This window comes from Brassica rapa, chromosome A09, assembly GCF_000309985.2.
Source record: "Brassica rapa cultivar Chiifu-401-42 chromosome A09, CAAS_Brap_v3.01, whole genome shotgun sequence".
In the NCBI taxonomy this organism is placed as follows: domain Eukaryota; kingdom Viridiplantae; phylum Streptophyta; class Magnoliopsida; order Brassicales; family Brassicaceae; genus Brassica; species Brassica rapa.
The window spans coordinates 18,383,613-18,399,632 of record NC_024803.2 but is presented as its reverse complement, the minus strand read 5'-3'; the positions used below and the strand labels follow the sequence as shown (position 1 = coordinate 18,399,632).

Sequence of the window (16,020 nt, the reverse complement as noted above, 5' to 3'; positions counted from 1 at the left end):
GCAGAGACAAGCCGTATCATCCAGTTCTTGATGGGATTGAATGATAATTTCAATAACATTCGTGGTCAGATTCTTAACATGAAGCCAAGGCCGGGATTGAATGACATCTACAATATGCTTGATCAAGACGAGAGCCAGCGAGTAGTAGGAGGACCTTCGGTCATGAAGCCTACTCCATCAGCGTTTCAGAATCAAGCACAGTTTGCAGATCAGAATCAAAATCCGGTTCTCATGGCACATGGTGGTAGTTATCAGAAACCAAAATGCTCACATTGCTTCCGCATTGGACATACAGTTGACAAGTGCTACAAAGTCCATGGTTATCCACCAGGACATCCACGTGCAAAGAAGAGTAACACGATTGGTAATACTAACTTGGCTGCAACGATGACTGTGTCACAGAACCAGAATGAGCAAGGTTTTGATGAGTTAAGCAGTAATATGTCTAAGGAACAGCTCCAGCAGATGATTGCGTTCTTCAGTTCCAAGCTCCATTCCCCGAGTGTTGCTCCATGCTCAGATAAATCAGTAGCCTCGACTTCAACTTCTGTACCAGTTATATCTCAAATTTCTGGTACTTTCCTCACTCTCTATAATAACTCTTACTATGACATGCTGACTTGTTCTGTATCTAAAGAAACTGAGCTGTCTCTTAGTGCTTGGATCATAGATTCCGGGGCTAGTCACCATGTTACTCATACTAGGGAATTATATAGAGAGTATAGAAGTCTAGAAAACACCTTCGTTACCCTTCCTAATGGTTATACAGTTAAGATAGCAGGGACTGGTTACATTCAACTCACTGATGCTTTGTCTCTCCATAATGTGTTACATATTCCTGAATTCAAATTCAATTTGCTGAGTGTTAGTGTTCTAACTAAGACTTTACATTCTCAAGTTTGTTTCACTTCTGATGCTTGTTTTATTCAGGCTCTTACTCAGGAGTTGATGATTGGTCAAGGTAGTCAAGTCGCAAATTTATATGTCTTAGATCAAGAGAATTCGCGTATTAATCTCATTGCTCCAGGTAACTTCTCTGTTTGCTCCAACCTGGTAGTTGATTCTCTGACTTGGCATAGAAGATTAGGACATCCGTCTATGAAGAAAATTGAATCTCTTTCCACAATTTTAAATTTCCCTAAAGATAAACATGTTAAACATTCTGATGCGTGTCATGTTTGTCATTTGTCTAAACAAAAGCGGTTACCCTTTATAAACCGAAATCATCTTTGTAATAAACCATTTGAGTTAATACATATAGATACTTGGGGTCCATTCTCTGTTCCTACTGTTGATGGTTACAAGTATTTCTTAACAATTGTTGATGATTTTAGTAGAGCTACTTGGGTTTACTTGCTTAGACAGAAATCTGATGTGTTACATGTTTTTCCGGGTTTTATTCAAATGATTGAGAATCAATTTCACATGAATGTGAGTGCAGTTAGATCTGATAATGCAAATGAATTGAATTTCACTAATCTATATTTGAATAAAGGAATAAAAGCTTACCATTCTTGCCCTGAAACTCCTGAACAAAATTCTGTGGTTGAGAGAAAGCATCAGCACCTGTTAAATGTAGCTAGAGCCCTTATGTTCCAGTCAGGTATGCCTTTAGAATATTGGGGGGATTGTGTATTAACAGCAGTTTTTCTTATTAATCGTTTACCATCTCCTGTCTTAGAGAATAAGACACCCTATGAGCGTTTAACCTCTCAAGTTCCTGATTATCATTCCCTTAAGACTTTTGGTTGCCTTTGTTATGTGTCTACGTCACCCAAGTCTAGGAATAAGTTTGAACCTAGAGCTAAAGCCTGTGTGTTCCTAGGATACCCTGCTGGTTACAAAGGATACAAGCTTTTAGATATAGAGACTCGCTCAGTTTCAATTTCTAGGCATGTCATTTTCTATGAGGATACTTTCCCTTTTGCTTCTTCAAACATTCCTGAAGATGTCAAAAGTTTCTTTCCTCATCTTCATTTCCCTGCACAAACTGATGTATTGCCTTCTATGCAAACATCTTCTGATACTCATCATCCTTGTGATGAGTCATCTTCTCCGGCTTTTGTTCCCTCTGAACCGAAGTCTGCTAGGCAACGCAAACCGCCTTCTCATTTGCAGGATTTTCATTGCTATACTACTAATAACACTACTCCTATAACTACAACTCCATATCCATTACAAAATTTTATTTCTTATTCTTATTTAGCTGAGCCTTTTAGTGCTTTCATAAATGCCATTACTTCTTTCAAAATTCCTCAAAGACTTTCCGAGGCTCTTGAAGATAAAGTATGGCGTGACTCGATGGGATTGGAAATTGGAGCTTTTGATCGTACTGAAACGTGGAGTGTTGTTGAATTGCCTCCAGGCAAAACTGCTATAGGTTGTAAGTGGCTTCATACTGTGAAATTTAACCCTGATGGTACAGTTGAGAGAGTTAAATCGCGGCTTGTAGGTAAAGGTTATACACAACAGGAGGGCATTGATTTTCTAGATACATTTTCTCCTGTTGCTAAGATGACTACAGTGCGTTTGATCTTTGCTTTAGCTGCTAAATTGAGGTGGCATTTACATCAATTGGATATTTCCAATGCTTTCCTCAATGGTGATTTGGATGAAGAATTATACATGAAGCTTCCACCGGGATATGCTGAGATTAAGGGGGAACAAATCTCACCAACTGCAGTGTGCAAATTGCATAAGTCTATCTATGGCTTAAAGCAAGCGTCGAGGCAGTGGTTTTTAAAATTCTCTGCAACTCTGTTGGGTTTTGGCTTTGAACAATGTCATGGAGACCACACTCTGTTCATCAAAGAACTTGCGGGGCATTTCTTGATAGTCAGTGTGTATGTAGATGACATACTCATTGCGAGTACATCTCTGGAGGGAGTGAGTGAGTTGATCAGCAGTTTAAGTGCAGTTTTCAAGCTACGAGATTTGGGTATACCTAAGTATTTTCTTGGCATTGAAATTGCAAGAACAGCTGAAGGCATTTCTTTATGCCAGAGAAAGTATGTGTTGGATCTATTGGAGGCATCGGGATTTTCTGATTGTAAACCTTCTTCCATACCTATGGAACCGAATCAGAAATTATCTAAGGAGGATGGAGTTTTGATTGAAGATGTTAAGCAGTATCGAAGATTGGTTGGGAAGCTTCAGTATCTTACAAATACCAGACCTGACATCGCGTTTGCAGTATCCAAGCTTGCTCAGTATTCTTGTGCTCCAACAGATATTCATTTGAAGGCTGTTCATAAGGTGTTGAGGTATCTCAAAGGTACTATTGGACAGGGTGTGTTCTATGGAGTGGAGGATAATTTTGACTTGCGAGGGTTCTCTGATTCTGACTGGGGAGGTTGTCCTGATGATAGGAGATCAGTCACAGGTTATGCGATGTTTCTGGGCAGTTCTTTGGTATCTTGGAGATCACAGAAGCAAGACATAGTATTGATGAGTACAGCTGAGGCGGAGTATCGTGCTATGAGCGTGGCTACTAAGGAGATTATGTGGTATTGTGGTGTTCTCAAGTCTCTCCGAGTGCCGTTTTCTCCTCCAGCTTACTTATATTGCGATAACACTGCTGCTCTTTACATTGCTACTAATTCTGTTTTTCATGAGCGAACCAAGCATGTGGAGTTTGATTGCCATAAGGTGAGAGAGTGCATCGTCCGTGGCATCTTGAAGACAATGTATGTTCGTACCGACAATCAACTGGCCGATGTGTTGACTAAGGCATTGTATCCAGCTCCATTTCGAGACATTATCAGCAAGATGGGTGTTTTTAACCTTTATGCACCTTCATCTTGAGGGGGAATATTAATGTATAGAGTCTGGTTTAGTCCGGTTTAGTTGAATAGGTATTATGATTCTCATTTGGTTTACAGGATTAGTCAAGTGTATATATATCTTGTACCAAACTCATTTTGTCAGTTGAGAAATAAGAGATCATTTTACATACGATTCATCTTTACTCATGATCTCTATTAAAATCTGCAACTTTAAAAAATCTTTCTAGAGTATGATCTTGCTTTAAAGAAAACTAGATTTTGATCATTTTGATAAAATATGGAAGAATCTATAACTTTTATTAGAAAACAAATGGTTGTAAAGTTATTCTATTATAATTTTGAGTTTCGATCAATGTTTTTATATCCGATGGAGATTCATGGTGGCACAAATAGATCTGAAGATCCGTATATAACCCAGTATATATATAGCATATGCTAACATATATAGTTTGTTAATATTATTAATTTCTAAATTTATCTAAATTTTTATATAAATATATATATATATATATATATATGAGAATCAAAATAGTATAATTTGTCTATTTAAACATGTCCTCCATTATTTTTAAATGATTTTTAATGTTTTAAAACTAGATATAATTTTAATGATAAAAATATATTTGATAATATTTTGCTAAGAAATATAATTTTGTTCTAATAAATTTCCAAAAATGTTATTGATAGGGTTAACAATATATTTCCCGATATTAATAGATTGTTTGTTAATATATTTGCTTACATATTCTGATATTTTTACATTTTATAATATTAATTTTACGTACTGAAATTTTATTTTCAAACGTTTTAAAGTTAATAAACATTTTCATTATTATTTTAATAAAAATATATATGGTGATTAGTTTAGTGTTTATCAAAAAAATTCTAAATTGCAAAACAATAATATTCTCAAAAATTATTATATAAAAATTTATAGTGGGTACGTTTTTAGAACATTGGTGTAAATAGTTTTTAAGATATTAAATATCGTGGTATGTTTTGAAGAAGAATTGGTAAATGAGAGAGATTATACATGATTTAATTATTTTTAAGTTTTGGAATATTTTCTAAATTAATTATTTGGTTGATACCAATACTGAACGTAAATATTTCGGTTCACTTCTGCAGACCATTCAGCATCCACATAAACCGGCAAACCGAATTAACCAACCCAAAATAACAACCCGCAGGCATACACATCTATGCATTCACGTGAAAGTCCAGGTTCTTAAGTTTAAGAATAAAGATCGTCTCCCTGATTCTAAGTTAAAAACTTTGTTTGGGTTATTAATCCACATCCAACAAAAAATACAAGAAATAGCATTAAAAGTAGCTTTTCGACGTAAGATTTTTACGGCAGAAATATTAAGACACAAAGATGAACGGTAAGCTAACTGAATAACGAAAGAGAAAAACTCTCTTGGTGTATACTAGAGCAAAAACGAGTCTTCAGAGGTTTTTAAAATCCTCACAAGAGAAAAACATTGAGCATGTTTCATTTAATCCTCAAAGGAACAGAGATTTGGCGCAAAAAAAAAAAGGAGCAGGAGGCTGTGATGTGAAAGATCCAGAGATCACTTTCATTCAGTGCAGATTTGGGACCAAAACAAAGAAAGCAACTCAACGCTGTGCTGGCCTGGGCCGAGAGCTTCCAAACGGGGACCGGCGTTCTTCACCACTTCGCCAAGCATCACCACCACTTGGGCGATCACTGCTGCTACCACTGGTCCACTTGTCAGACCTCTGAGGCGGTCCGCGGCTGGTCCAGCTATCAGATTCTGCAGCTGGTCGTGTGGGCGTTGGAGCTGCTGGACCTGAGGCCTCAGCTGTCTGACGCTTCCACTTAGGAACATATTTACCGGAACCTGATGATGGCGCCACTGCTGATGGTGCAGCGGCAGGAGCAACTGTAGGCTCTGCAGGGCGAGCAGGTGGTGCATCAGTTCCCTTCAACACCTCTTCACGCCTCCGCTTCTCTTTCTCCTCCAGCTCGAGTTCTCTCTGTCTTTGCTTTTCAGCAATTTCATCCAACTTGGCTTTGCGTTCAGCTTGTTCCTTCTTGCGTTTCTCAGCTTCTATACAAGAGTTAAACAAGACAGAAACAAAACAGGAAGGGGGTTATTTACAAAAACTCAAACATCGATGTAAACTGATGTGAATTCATGGAAACATATCTCACCTTCACGCTTGCGAGCTTCCTCTTCTTCCTGCAGCTTTCTTATTCTTTCCTCTTCACATGTCAAATAGTACATCTGCTTCCTCTTGATATCCCTTTCTTGCTTCCTGGCTCGAATTATTTGGCTGATGCGCTCCTCTCTCTCTGTCTTTATTCTGTCAAACTCTGCTTGACGACGACTAATCACTTCCTCTTGGAATTTTTCCTGCACATAGTTTTGATTATGAGTACGCTTACACAGAAAATCATATGAAGAGATGAAGATTCAGAGAAACAATTTAACATTTTATAACTGACCTTAAAATCCAACATTCTGGACAATCTGCTCTTCTCCTTCAAGTCACTCTCATGACGCTCTCTACTGAGTTCAACTTCACGCTGAAAAGGAGAAGAGTGTTTAAGGATCTTATACACTTCAATTCAGAACCGAGTTAAAAGGAATGGGATGTTTTACCTGTTGCTCGCGTTCATAAAACTCTCTTTCCTCTACCAGTCTTCGCTGATATGCAGCTTCAATCACTGGAGCAGCCTCTTCTCTCTTTGCTCGTTCTAAATAATCCATAGTCTTGGCAAGTTTTTGGAGTTTTTTCTCCATTTCCTGCCTTTCCTTGACCTGCTCAGTCAAGGCCATCTGCATCACATTTTGCTTTGTCACCTTCTCCTACATTTTATTTGAACCAATATTAGTTAAACCCAGGGAGCTATAACATCTTACATATTGTGTTAATAAGCTTACCCCATCTAAAAGTGTCTTCTTCTTTCCCTTTTTCATGCGTTTCTCTGTGTCCTCCAGCAACGCCTGAGCTTCTTCAAGCTCCTTCTGCTCTATCTCCCTCAGAATTCTTTGTTTCCTTCTCTCCTGAAGCTCTGCCGCAAGCCTCTTCTGTTCTGCCTCCTCGGTTAGCTTCTGAAGTTTAAGCCGTTTCTGTTCCTCTTCACGTTCCTTCAAAAGTAAAAATCAAATCAAAGAATGAGTATCAAACGAATGACACAACGTTGATAGAGAAGTATGAAACGCAGCCTGGAAAAAAAAAACACAATACCATTTCTAGTTGCTGCCGCTCTTGATCCTCCTTCCTCTTTTCAATGATTGATTTCCGAGCAAGTAGTCTTTTGTGCTCCTTCTCAACAGTATCTGCTAGATTTGGTACAATGCCACCTAGCTTTGATGCTTTACTTGGAACAGGATACAACATAGCTCTTACTTTGTTCAAGGACTCGGCAAAAACAGCCAGGTGATCCTTCAGTCCATCAGACTCAATACCCTAATAGGAAAGCAGTTGACTAAATTTAGTATCTACCGTAGGGTCCAAAGTTAAGTTATACCACTCAATGATGGGCAGTGTTGAACTAAAGCATCAACAGAAGCTTACCAAATTTCCAAAAATTACAACACCCTTCATATGATCAACTTTCATGGCAACAAAGTTGTTCTTCACAGCATCAACAGATATCTTCTCTACCACTGAGAACTCAAAGAAGGGTACCAACTGAGACAAACTCTCAATTCTTATAGTCTGATATATCTTAGACACCTGGAAAAATAATCACAACACACTTTTTTTACATAAACGGGAGAAACCACCGGATAAAAGGGCTAAGATTAAGTTGTAATGATTTACCTGTTGAAGTAGCCTCAGAGTTGCTAGCTTCTCCAAAGAAGGAACATATTGGGAGAGCTGCACTTCGGGTAAAGACGGAGCTGACGACAGCTTCCCACCAGATTTGGATATTTTTTCCAGTAAAGGCTGAATCTTGGAGCCAAGATCAAGAGGGTGAAACTCATGCTCCAGAACATGGAAGAGGTCTTTCACCTCCTGAGACGCACAGCTCAAAACGCCTCTAGAAACCTAATTGCGCAATAAACATGGAAAATCAGATGCCTGCAAGGCGATACATATAATATCAACTGTGATGTGGCTACTAGAGACTCACCAGCTCAGACAGAAGAGCTGACCTTGAAAGCTGGAAAAGAAATGCATGGAACTAGAGTTAACAAATCAGAAATAAAAGGTGAAATATATATAACAATAAAGATCCTATGTTACCATATCTCTGCCCTCGAATTTAGGTTCAAGATTGAATCCAATGAGGTTGGCCATCCTCAAATTGCGTTCCTTCTCATTTTCAAGTTCCATATGGGAAGCACTCTGAGCCCGATCAAACGGTGGCACAGATAACGCGGCCAAAACAACAGATGATGCTATTAGCTGCAAATCCTTTTGGCTCAAGTTCTTGTTGAAATTTTTCTGCAGACTGAACAGCTTGAACCACGCATACGCATGGTAAAGTTGGCTAGAAGAAATCCAGAAGATCTCAGTCAATTTGGAGTAATAGACCATCAACAAAGATGACTTGGGCGTCTTCTTGACCATGCACATTAATCCATATATGTCTTCCACAGAACGGAAAGCTTCCTAGAAAAAAAAAGATACATCAGGAACCAACCACTCTTAGAAGAGACACAATAAGGAGCAAGTGGAAACAAAACACACACCTGCCAAAGTCCAAGCTCAGTAGCAACTTTCAACTGATCAAACCTTGTGTCCTGGTAAAGCTGCAAGCTCTCGGGTGCTGATAAGTCAGGCCTGTCCCTTTGGTCTCTGTATTTGTTCAGGTTCGCCAAATGGTTCCTGATAATTTCACAAAGCCTACGGAACTCTGTTGTTCGCTTGTACTGCTTACAGAACTGGAACGCTTTATGTGCTGTCATCTACAAGAAAATAGACCTTAATCAACTAAAGATTTAAGGAAATGTTCAAATAAGCTTATCCTAGACGAATACTAACCGCATAAAGTGCTTCCAGCTTTGAGTTGTTCCTCAGAATCTCAAGCACTGTTCTGTAAGTCTCCCAGAGAAACTTGAACCAGGGAGTGACCAACTCACGGTCAGATCTATCTTTCCCCTTCTCCCCACTGACGATACTCAGCTGCAGATCCTCAGGCTTTCGGTCAGCTTCAAGGTCATCGACATCAAGAGCCTCGTCCAATGCATCGGCCTGAGAGCGAGCCTGCTCAGCCTTCTCGGTGGAAAGGTGCAGGAAGTGCTTGATAACTTCCTCCAAGGAGCTCACATTAACTTGCTGGCAAACAATACGGTACTGGATCAACCCATCCTTGGCGAAACGGCCCCTCTTCAAGTCGACACAGAGATCAAGATACTTGAACATGATCTTCTCAAGAGGTTTCTGCCACGCTCTGTACCTCTTGGAGGTGATGAGATCGTGAAGTGCCTGGAGGGCATCTTGTTTCTGTCCAACGTTGATCAACTCTGCAAAGACACGTCGTAATATGTCAATCTCATACAACCCTAAAACCAAATCTATGGGCATGTGATTCGTCAACTTACCATCAGCACGCTTCAGTGCGTTCTCAGGTTTGGCAAAATTCGCCATGTTTCAGACGAACAAGCTTGACTCGAAGTAGATACTCTTAAATTTGCCTGAAAGAATCAATAAGGATGAAACTCGATTTGGTTAAAACATATCCGATTCGATTAACTGATGAAAATTCAGAGAAGATGAATTCGATGAGATCCGATGGCAATAGCAGAGAGATCCAATCACTCTCAGGGACACGAAATTTAGCACTAACCTGGTCGCCGTGAAACAAGAGTGGTGAGAAAGAGAAAAAAAAAAGGAAGATGGGGAGAGACTAGGGTTTCTGGTATTAATATGATTGTTGTAAATATGTATTACCAGTATTTGCAGATAACACCACAATCTTTAATAGTTTCGGATAGTCCTCGTTTTGTCTTATTAGGATCAATAAGAACCCAATTATGTAAGCACTAGGTGTTATACAATTGAGCGAGACCAACAGTTTTTCTTTTTATTTTGAGAACAAAATAACATTTACAATAACATTTTTTTTTTGCCGACTAAATTTCATTCATTCAAATCAAAATTACAAAGTTATAACGAAACTGTAAGAACAAATCTTTTCATTAGCTGATATTATTTCCATTTATTGGAAACGATTCAAAAATCATTCCACTACCATACGATGGGCGTATAGGTATGCATATATTGCATTCATTTTTGTTGAACTCCATATCGCATGGATCATGTCCATTTCAACGCTTGGTTTTGTGAAGTCATTGATACAAATTAGTCTATATTTATACCCAAAAGAAAAGTCAGTATTAATGCATGTATTTGATGATAAAGAACATTTATGTTGAGATTGGTTTGACCCATACACCGTTTGTGTGAAAATGATTCTTCCTTGTAAAATGTAAACGGTGAAAAGCTTATGTAAATAAGTTACAAAAAAAAAAAAAAAGCTTATGTAAATGGTCACAAGACTCACAACCACATATCTTGTGAGATAGTGTCATACTCTTCTCGATTCCATCAGAAGCATATCGGTTATAAACACACAGTATCCGAAGGCATATCTGAAAGTCTGAAAGGTTTTGATAATATAAATAGTGTGAAACTAAAGTGTGGTATGGTGTAACTGTGACTAATGTGGTTTGCAGGATATGTGCGTTTTGATAGAATAAACGCAATGCCAGTCTAACATTTTCATTTTTTTCTTGATTCTCTAAGCTCACTTAAAACTTTATGCAACCAATCGATACGACCCGAAGAGCAGCTTAGTCAATATGCCTGATGTGGTGTATGAGCAATTGTTATTCATATAAAAAAAAATTATGCCATGTATACAACTAAATTTTTTGCTTAAAATATGATGCTTTAAGCGGTCGGTTCTCTTGTCTATGCTCCATACCAGCCCTGAATAATGGTTGGTTGGTGAATTTTTTTACTATTTTTCTAGATAAATATTATGAATAATGTGATTTTAAAAATATTTTAGAAGTTAACAAATTTTAAAATAATATAATTGATTTATAGAAATAAATTATTTTTCTCTCTCTCTTAAGTAATATTGTGGAATAAAAATATATTTTGGTGTTACTCTATATAATTTTTCTTATGATTATTCTATTTGAAACCTTTTTGTTTGGTTTGGTTCTTCGTTTAAAATATTCAAAGTTGATTATAAATATGATATATAATATATATAGCTAACTTTTAAATAACTATGTCACAAGACAAATATGGATTTTTAACACATGTAATAAGATAGAAGAACGAATCACAGTTTAACCGGGTGATCCAAACCAGTTTTTAAAACACTCATTAAATGAAATATAATTAATATTTTAGGTTTGATTATTGATATTGTGTGAGTGAAATCAAAACACGTGTAAAAGTCATATGGTATTTTTAAGATCAGTAAACAAAATTTTTGACCTTCCAAAAATTAACGTACCACTTGATCTAGCCTACATGCCCAAATGAACATACGCGAGAGACCCACTAAACATAGACGGTTAGAAAGTTACCAAATATTGTATAATTTATTTTGTTTTAATCAAATATTATTGATTCCAATCAAATATTTAAATCTATCCACTTTCAGTTTTCAATGAAGTAAGATAACTTCTAAATCAAAACTCATATATTACTGATATCTTTAAATATAAAACACACAAAAAAACTACATAAAGAGAAAATAAAGAAAGTATAAATCAAATGAAAAATACATAAAGAATATACAATTTAATGTACCATGAGATTCACCATCCCAACTCCAGCTTCCTTATTCACGAGAATAGCCAATACGTCATGACAGCCAGCAACAATATAACATAACTGCTGATTTTAATTTTACTCTTCCCATCACGTACAATAATTCCAACACAATTGATTGCAGCATTACTATCTCGAGATTATGACTTTAATATTTATCTAAAATAATTATTTTCATTATCTTTTATATTATTTTTAAAAAATTATTGTTTTATATTGAATTGAATTAAAAATAATATAAAATCTTATACAAATTAATTATATAGTTATATATATATATTGTATTTATTTATTTTATTTAAAATTAAATTAAAAATTTTAAAACCTGATTGAAATGGTACAATCATTTGACCCAACTACTATACCAATCAATATCTAGTATTCTGGTGATCACTAATCAAAGTATTTTCTTGTAGACTGAACTGCTTGGCATAGTAGGTTGTTTGATTGTGGTTTGTCGTTTTGGGGATTGCCTTGGCAGACGATGTGAATTGTTAATGTAAGGGATTTTCTTTCTTGTGTGAGATATTGCTTTTGTTGTATATTGGAAATTTTCCTTATTTTTGTGTCTTTTGTTGTCAATTGAGTATTGTTTTTTTTTTTTTTAATCTGAATTCATTTTAATTCAATTTTTTAATAAAAAGTATATAATGACCCATAAATTTCTCTCAATAAATAAGCTTAATTACACCCACGTTTATAATGCAGACAAATCTCAATAGCTAATTCTAACTAAATAGTTAAATGTTTTATAGATTTGTTGATATCATTAAGTATTTTGATAGATTTGGCTGCCTCCAACCAATGTTTGTTCAGTTCTTTTTTCTCATGGTTTCAATTCATTTTTTTTCTTAACTAATTAAAACCTACTATTGATTTTTTTTTTTTTTGAAAAAGATGTTTTCTTATATTTGCTCGCTCAGCTTACATACTGTTTTTTTTTTCGATATACTAATTGAAAAACTTGGCTCATTATTTTAATATACCTTTTAGTTTTGCTAATATAGTTATAGTGGAATTCTCTTTAATTAGTTATCCAATTGTATTTATGTTTTTTGAAAACTCATTTATAATTTATTTAGCTTATTTTAGTTCGTTTTAACAAACAATACATATTTGTGACAAAATACTACAGATATATATTAATCACATAAATAAAATTATTCTGTGCTTTCAAAGTATTCACTTTATTAATTTATGTAACGCATTATAAATAATTATTGATAATAAATATGATTTATTTACATATATATTATTATAATAATAAAAAAAAATCTCTATTAAAAATATTTTTTGATCCACGACCAGTCGCATGCTTTCTTTTCCTTGATAAATCGTAATGCAAAATTTATAACAGATAAGGAACAGAGCAATAGTTTGTAGCTGAAGGCGAGAAGAGTTTTGTAGAAGTTGGAATCTTGTTGATGTAGTGCTCTATAGGCCGCCAGTGAAGGTGAGTGTAGTTGGCGGCTGTTTGTTTTGTCATGGTCATCGTTAAATAACATGAAGCTGATTGGAATTTAAATCATTAGAATCATAAGTTACATTGAGTCTAAGGCAGCCAAATGAAAGGAAAATATCTTATTACAGAACCAAAAATCATTATCACAGAAAGCAGAAGAAATCGATGACTAATACTTGTTAAGAAAACCGCCAGAGATCTGCGATTCTAAACCCAGCAACGCCACCAGGCCCTCCCGTTGCTGCATGTTAAAGTATGAAATAAAAAGAGCAAATACATAAGGAAATATGTTTCGAGTATGACTTGGAGAATATTATACCTTGAGATTTATTAGACAATGATTTTCCAACATAATAAAACAGCTGTTGACAACCATCACTTTGAGACAGTGCTCGGCCCGGACTTGCTGAAGCCAGAAAATCCTTGACCCTTTCTCCACACGTTTTTAGTGACGCACTCCAGAGATCTAAGCATCATAACTTATTTCAGATGGAATCAGTTTTTTTCAGTAAATTTAGAGATAAGAAAACACAAGTGTAAAATAGATTTTGCACATAACAATAATATCATAAGTTTAATGCTGGCATTACTAAATTCATAAGAAGGCAAATCTCTAGACATTGCATCAGGAGAAACGTAATAACCATGTGAAGCCTCAGACAAGATCTTAAGATTTTAAGCAACAATAGAGAATGGAATAGATGTTACACAAACACATATTTTTTTTCAAACACATACTTTTCACTATATGAAGTTCATTAATACGCAATTTGAGAGAGCACACAATACAGTACAACGATGACATACATATGCTAGATCACATAGAGAGAGCGGCTGAACAAACCAGACGTAATGGAAGCTTACATTCGGAACCCACTGGTTGCTAAACTTGGGAACTCTACCGCATCTGTTCTTATGCCATTCCGATCTATAATCACATTACCTCCAGGGAAGCTTACACTCGAGTTTGAGGAGCTCTGTTTCTGGAGCACAATCAATGGAGTTGATAAGATTTATAAGAAGCTGCTCAAGTACGGCCCATGATTTATACATTAACTACACAAAAGGATAGAAAGATTCGACCTTTTTGGATTTCCAGAGTTGTAGAACCCAAAGCAAATGCAGGAGGAGCAATCTCCACCACGTCGGAATCCATTGACGACCTGCCAAAGATTTATTATTTATGGTTCACAAAAAAAAAACTAATACAAAAGCTATAAATCTCAAAGCTGTAGATCCTCATCGTTCCAAGACACACTTATTTATAGCGACACCTTCGATCTGTTACAAATGCGGATCGTCAATGAGAGTAAATGAGATGGAGTGGGAAGAGAGGTGGGGTAAAGCTTGATGACCAAATTAAAGATCAATTTCAATGAGAAGCAATACGTTACAGTGAGGAGCCGAAATCGGAGACGATGGAAAGAGGACGGCGAAGATCGCAATCTCAAAGAAACACCAAACCTTAACCACAAACGGGCTTGGGATATCATTAAAGCCCAATAAATCAAAAACGAAATCCCTTTCCTGAATCAAAGTTTCACGCGGAAAAAACGAAATCCCCTCTCCCTTCGACACGTGTCAACAAAACAAACAGGGTCTGCTGACGTGGCTTCACCTGGAGCCTTTCTGAGCTACTTTATTAGTATAGATTTATTTTGTTTTATATATTCTAGACTTTTAGTTATTAGATTTTTTGGATATTTTGTTTTTGTCAGTAATTTTGAAAATCAAATAAAGATATTTCAGTTTATAAAATAGATTTAAATATTTGAAAATCAGATTTTGGTTTAGTTAGAGAATTAGATATAAATACACATCAACTGCTCTGAATATTTTAGTTATATCTATATACATTAATAAAATAAATAAATATATTTGGATAACTGTTAAAAAGAGTTAATGCACAAACATTTAAATTAAACTCAGTCTAAATGTTAAGCAAAAAAAAAAAAATCAGTCTAATTTGTATCATGTGAGTAAATAAACTAACTAAACACGCACATGAATTATCAATAACGCACCATATATAACTCAAGCTAATTTGTATCATGTGCGTTATTGTAAAATTTAGAACAAATATTCTTTTTCATCAAAAAAAATTTAGAACAAACAAAAAGTTTTATTTTCTGTTTTAGACAAGTACGGTATTTTACATGAAACTAGATTATGACCCGCTCTTTAAAAGGCGAGTATATTGTCTGTTTAAATTTTTTTGAGAAATTTAATTTTTATATTTGTGTTTTTTTTGTAATCATATTTGTGTTTGATATTAATTTAATTTAATATAATTTTTGGTAATTTTTTTTGTCAAGTTGCATAAAAATACACTTGTACTATATGCATTTCAGAAATCAATCTACTCTATTAAAATAGAGTTCTATTTGAAATTACCATGGCATGTTTTTAATTTGGGCTTATTAAACAATGTTGTGACTTAATATTAAAACTAGATTTTGACCCGTGCAACCGCACGGGTGTTTGTTTTCATTTTTCTATACATAAATTATTGTTTTAGAACATAAGTGGTATATATTTTAAATGTTAATCATATACTTAAATATTTATATAACTATTTCAAATACAATAATTTTATAATTTACATGTTATAATTAATTAATTGTTTAAACCTTATGTATTTGTCACTTCTTATTATATATTTATCTTATTGTATTTTCATTTAGTTATTAAGCAAATTAATATATTCATGAGAAAATATATTTAAAAAATATTTTATATTTAATTTATACTAAATTCTGACCCGTATTTCAAAACAGGATTTCTTTTTACCAATATTTTTATGCTTATTCATTTTAGATAATTTATTATTGTATATATAAAAGTGTAAGATATGTTAATTTTTAGACATGTATTATATAGTTTGTTAATTTTAAGCCGTTCTATCATCATATTATATTTTAAATAAATAGTTTATATTTATGAAAATAAAATTTATATTTATCAATTGAATATAATTTTATCATATTTATTTTAGTA

At 34.9% G+C, this 16,020-nt stretch overlaps 2 protein-coding genes across 3 annotated transcripts; both read right to left on the bottom strand.

The window, feature by feature from the left end:
* Positions 1-5,103: 5,103 nt before the first annotated feature.
* LOC103833861 (eukaryotic translation initiation factor 3 subunit A) lies at positions 5,104-9,721 on the bottom strand. Of its 2 annotated transcripts, none has more exons than XM_009109916.3 (14): positions 9,556-9,721; positions 9,311-9,403; positions 8,751-9,232; positions 8,459-8,674; positions 8,010-8,378; positions 7,897-7,926; positions 7,584-7,811; positions 7,335-7,496; positions 7,005-7,226; positions 6,698-6,904; positions 6,416-6,622; positions 6,259-6,339; positions 5,965-6,166; positions 5,104-5,860 (listed from the first exon to the last, which is right to left on the bottom strand). In XM_009109916.3, exons 2-14 carry the CDS (start codon positions 9,354-9,356, stop codon positions 5,406-5,408), a joined length of 2,907 nt encoding a protein of 968 aa, XP_009108164.1. In that variant the 5' UTR covers positions 9,357-9,403; positions 9,556-9,721; the 3' UTR covers positions 5,104-5,405. The 2 variants fall into 2 exon arrangements, with proteins under 2 accessions (XP_009108164.1, XP_009108165.1); XM_009109917.3 differs by having other exon boundaries at positions 9,463-9,606.
* A 2,429-nt stretch (positions 9,722-12,150) lies between these two features.
* LOC103865323 lies at positions 12,151-14,795 on the bottom strand. Its single transcript, XM_009143119.3, has 4 exons — positions 14,233-14,795; positions 14,107-14,186; positions 13,888-14,006; positions 12,151-13,489 (listed from the first exon to the last, which is right to left on the bottom strand). Exons 1-4 carry the CDS (start codon positions 14,264-14,266, stop codon positions 13,399-13,401), a joined length of 324 nt encoding a protein of 107 aa, XP_009141367.1. The 5' UTR covers positions 14,267-14,795; the 3' UTR covers positions 12,151-13,398.
* Positions 14,796-16,020: the final 1,225 nt, after the last annotated feature.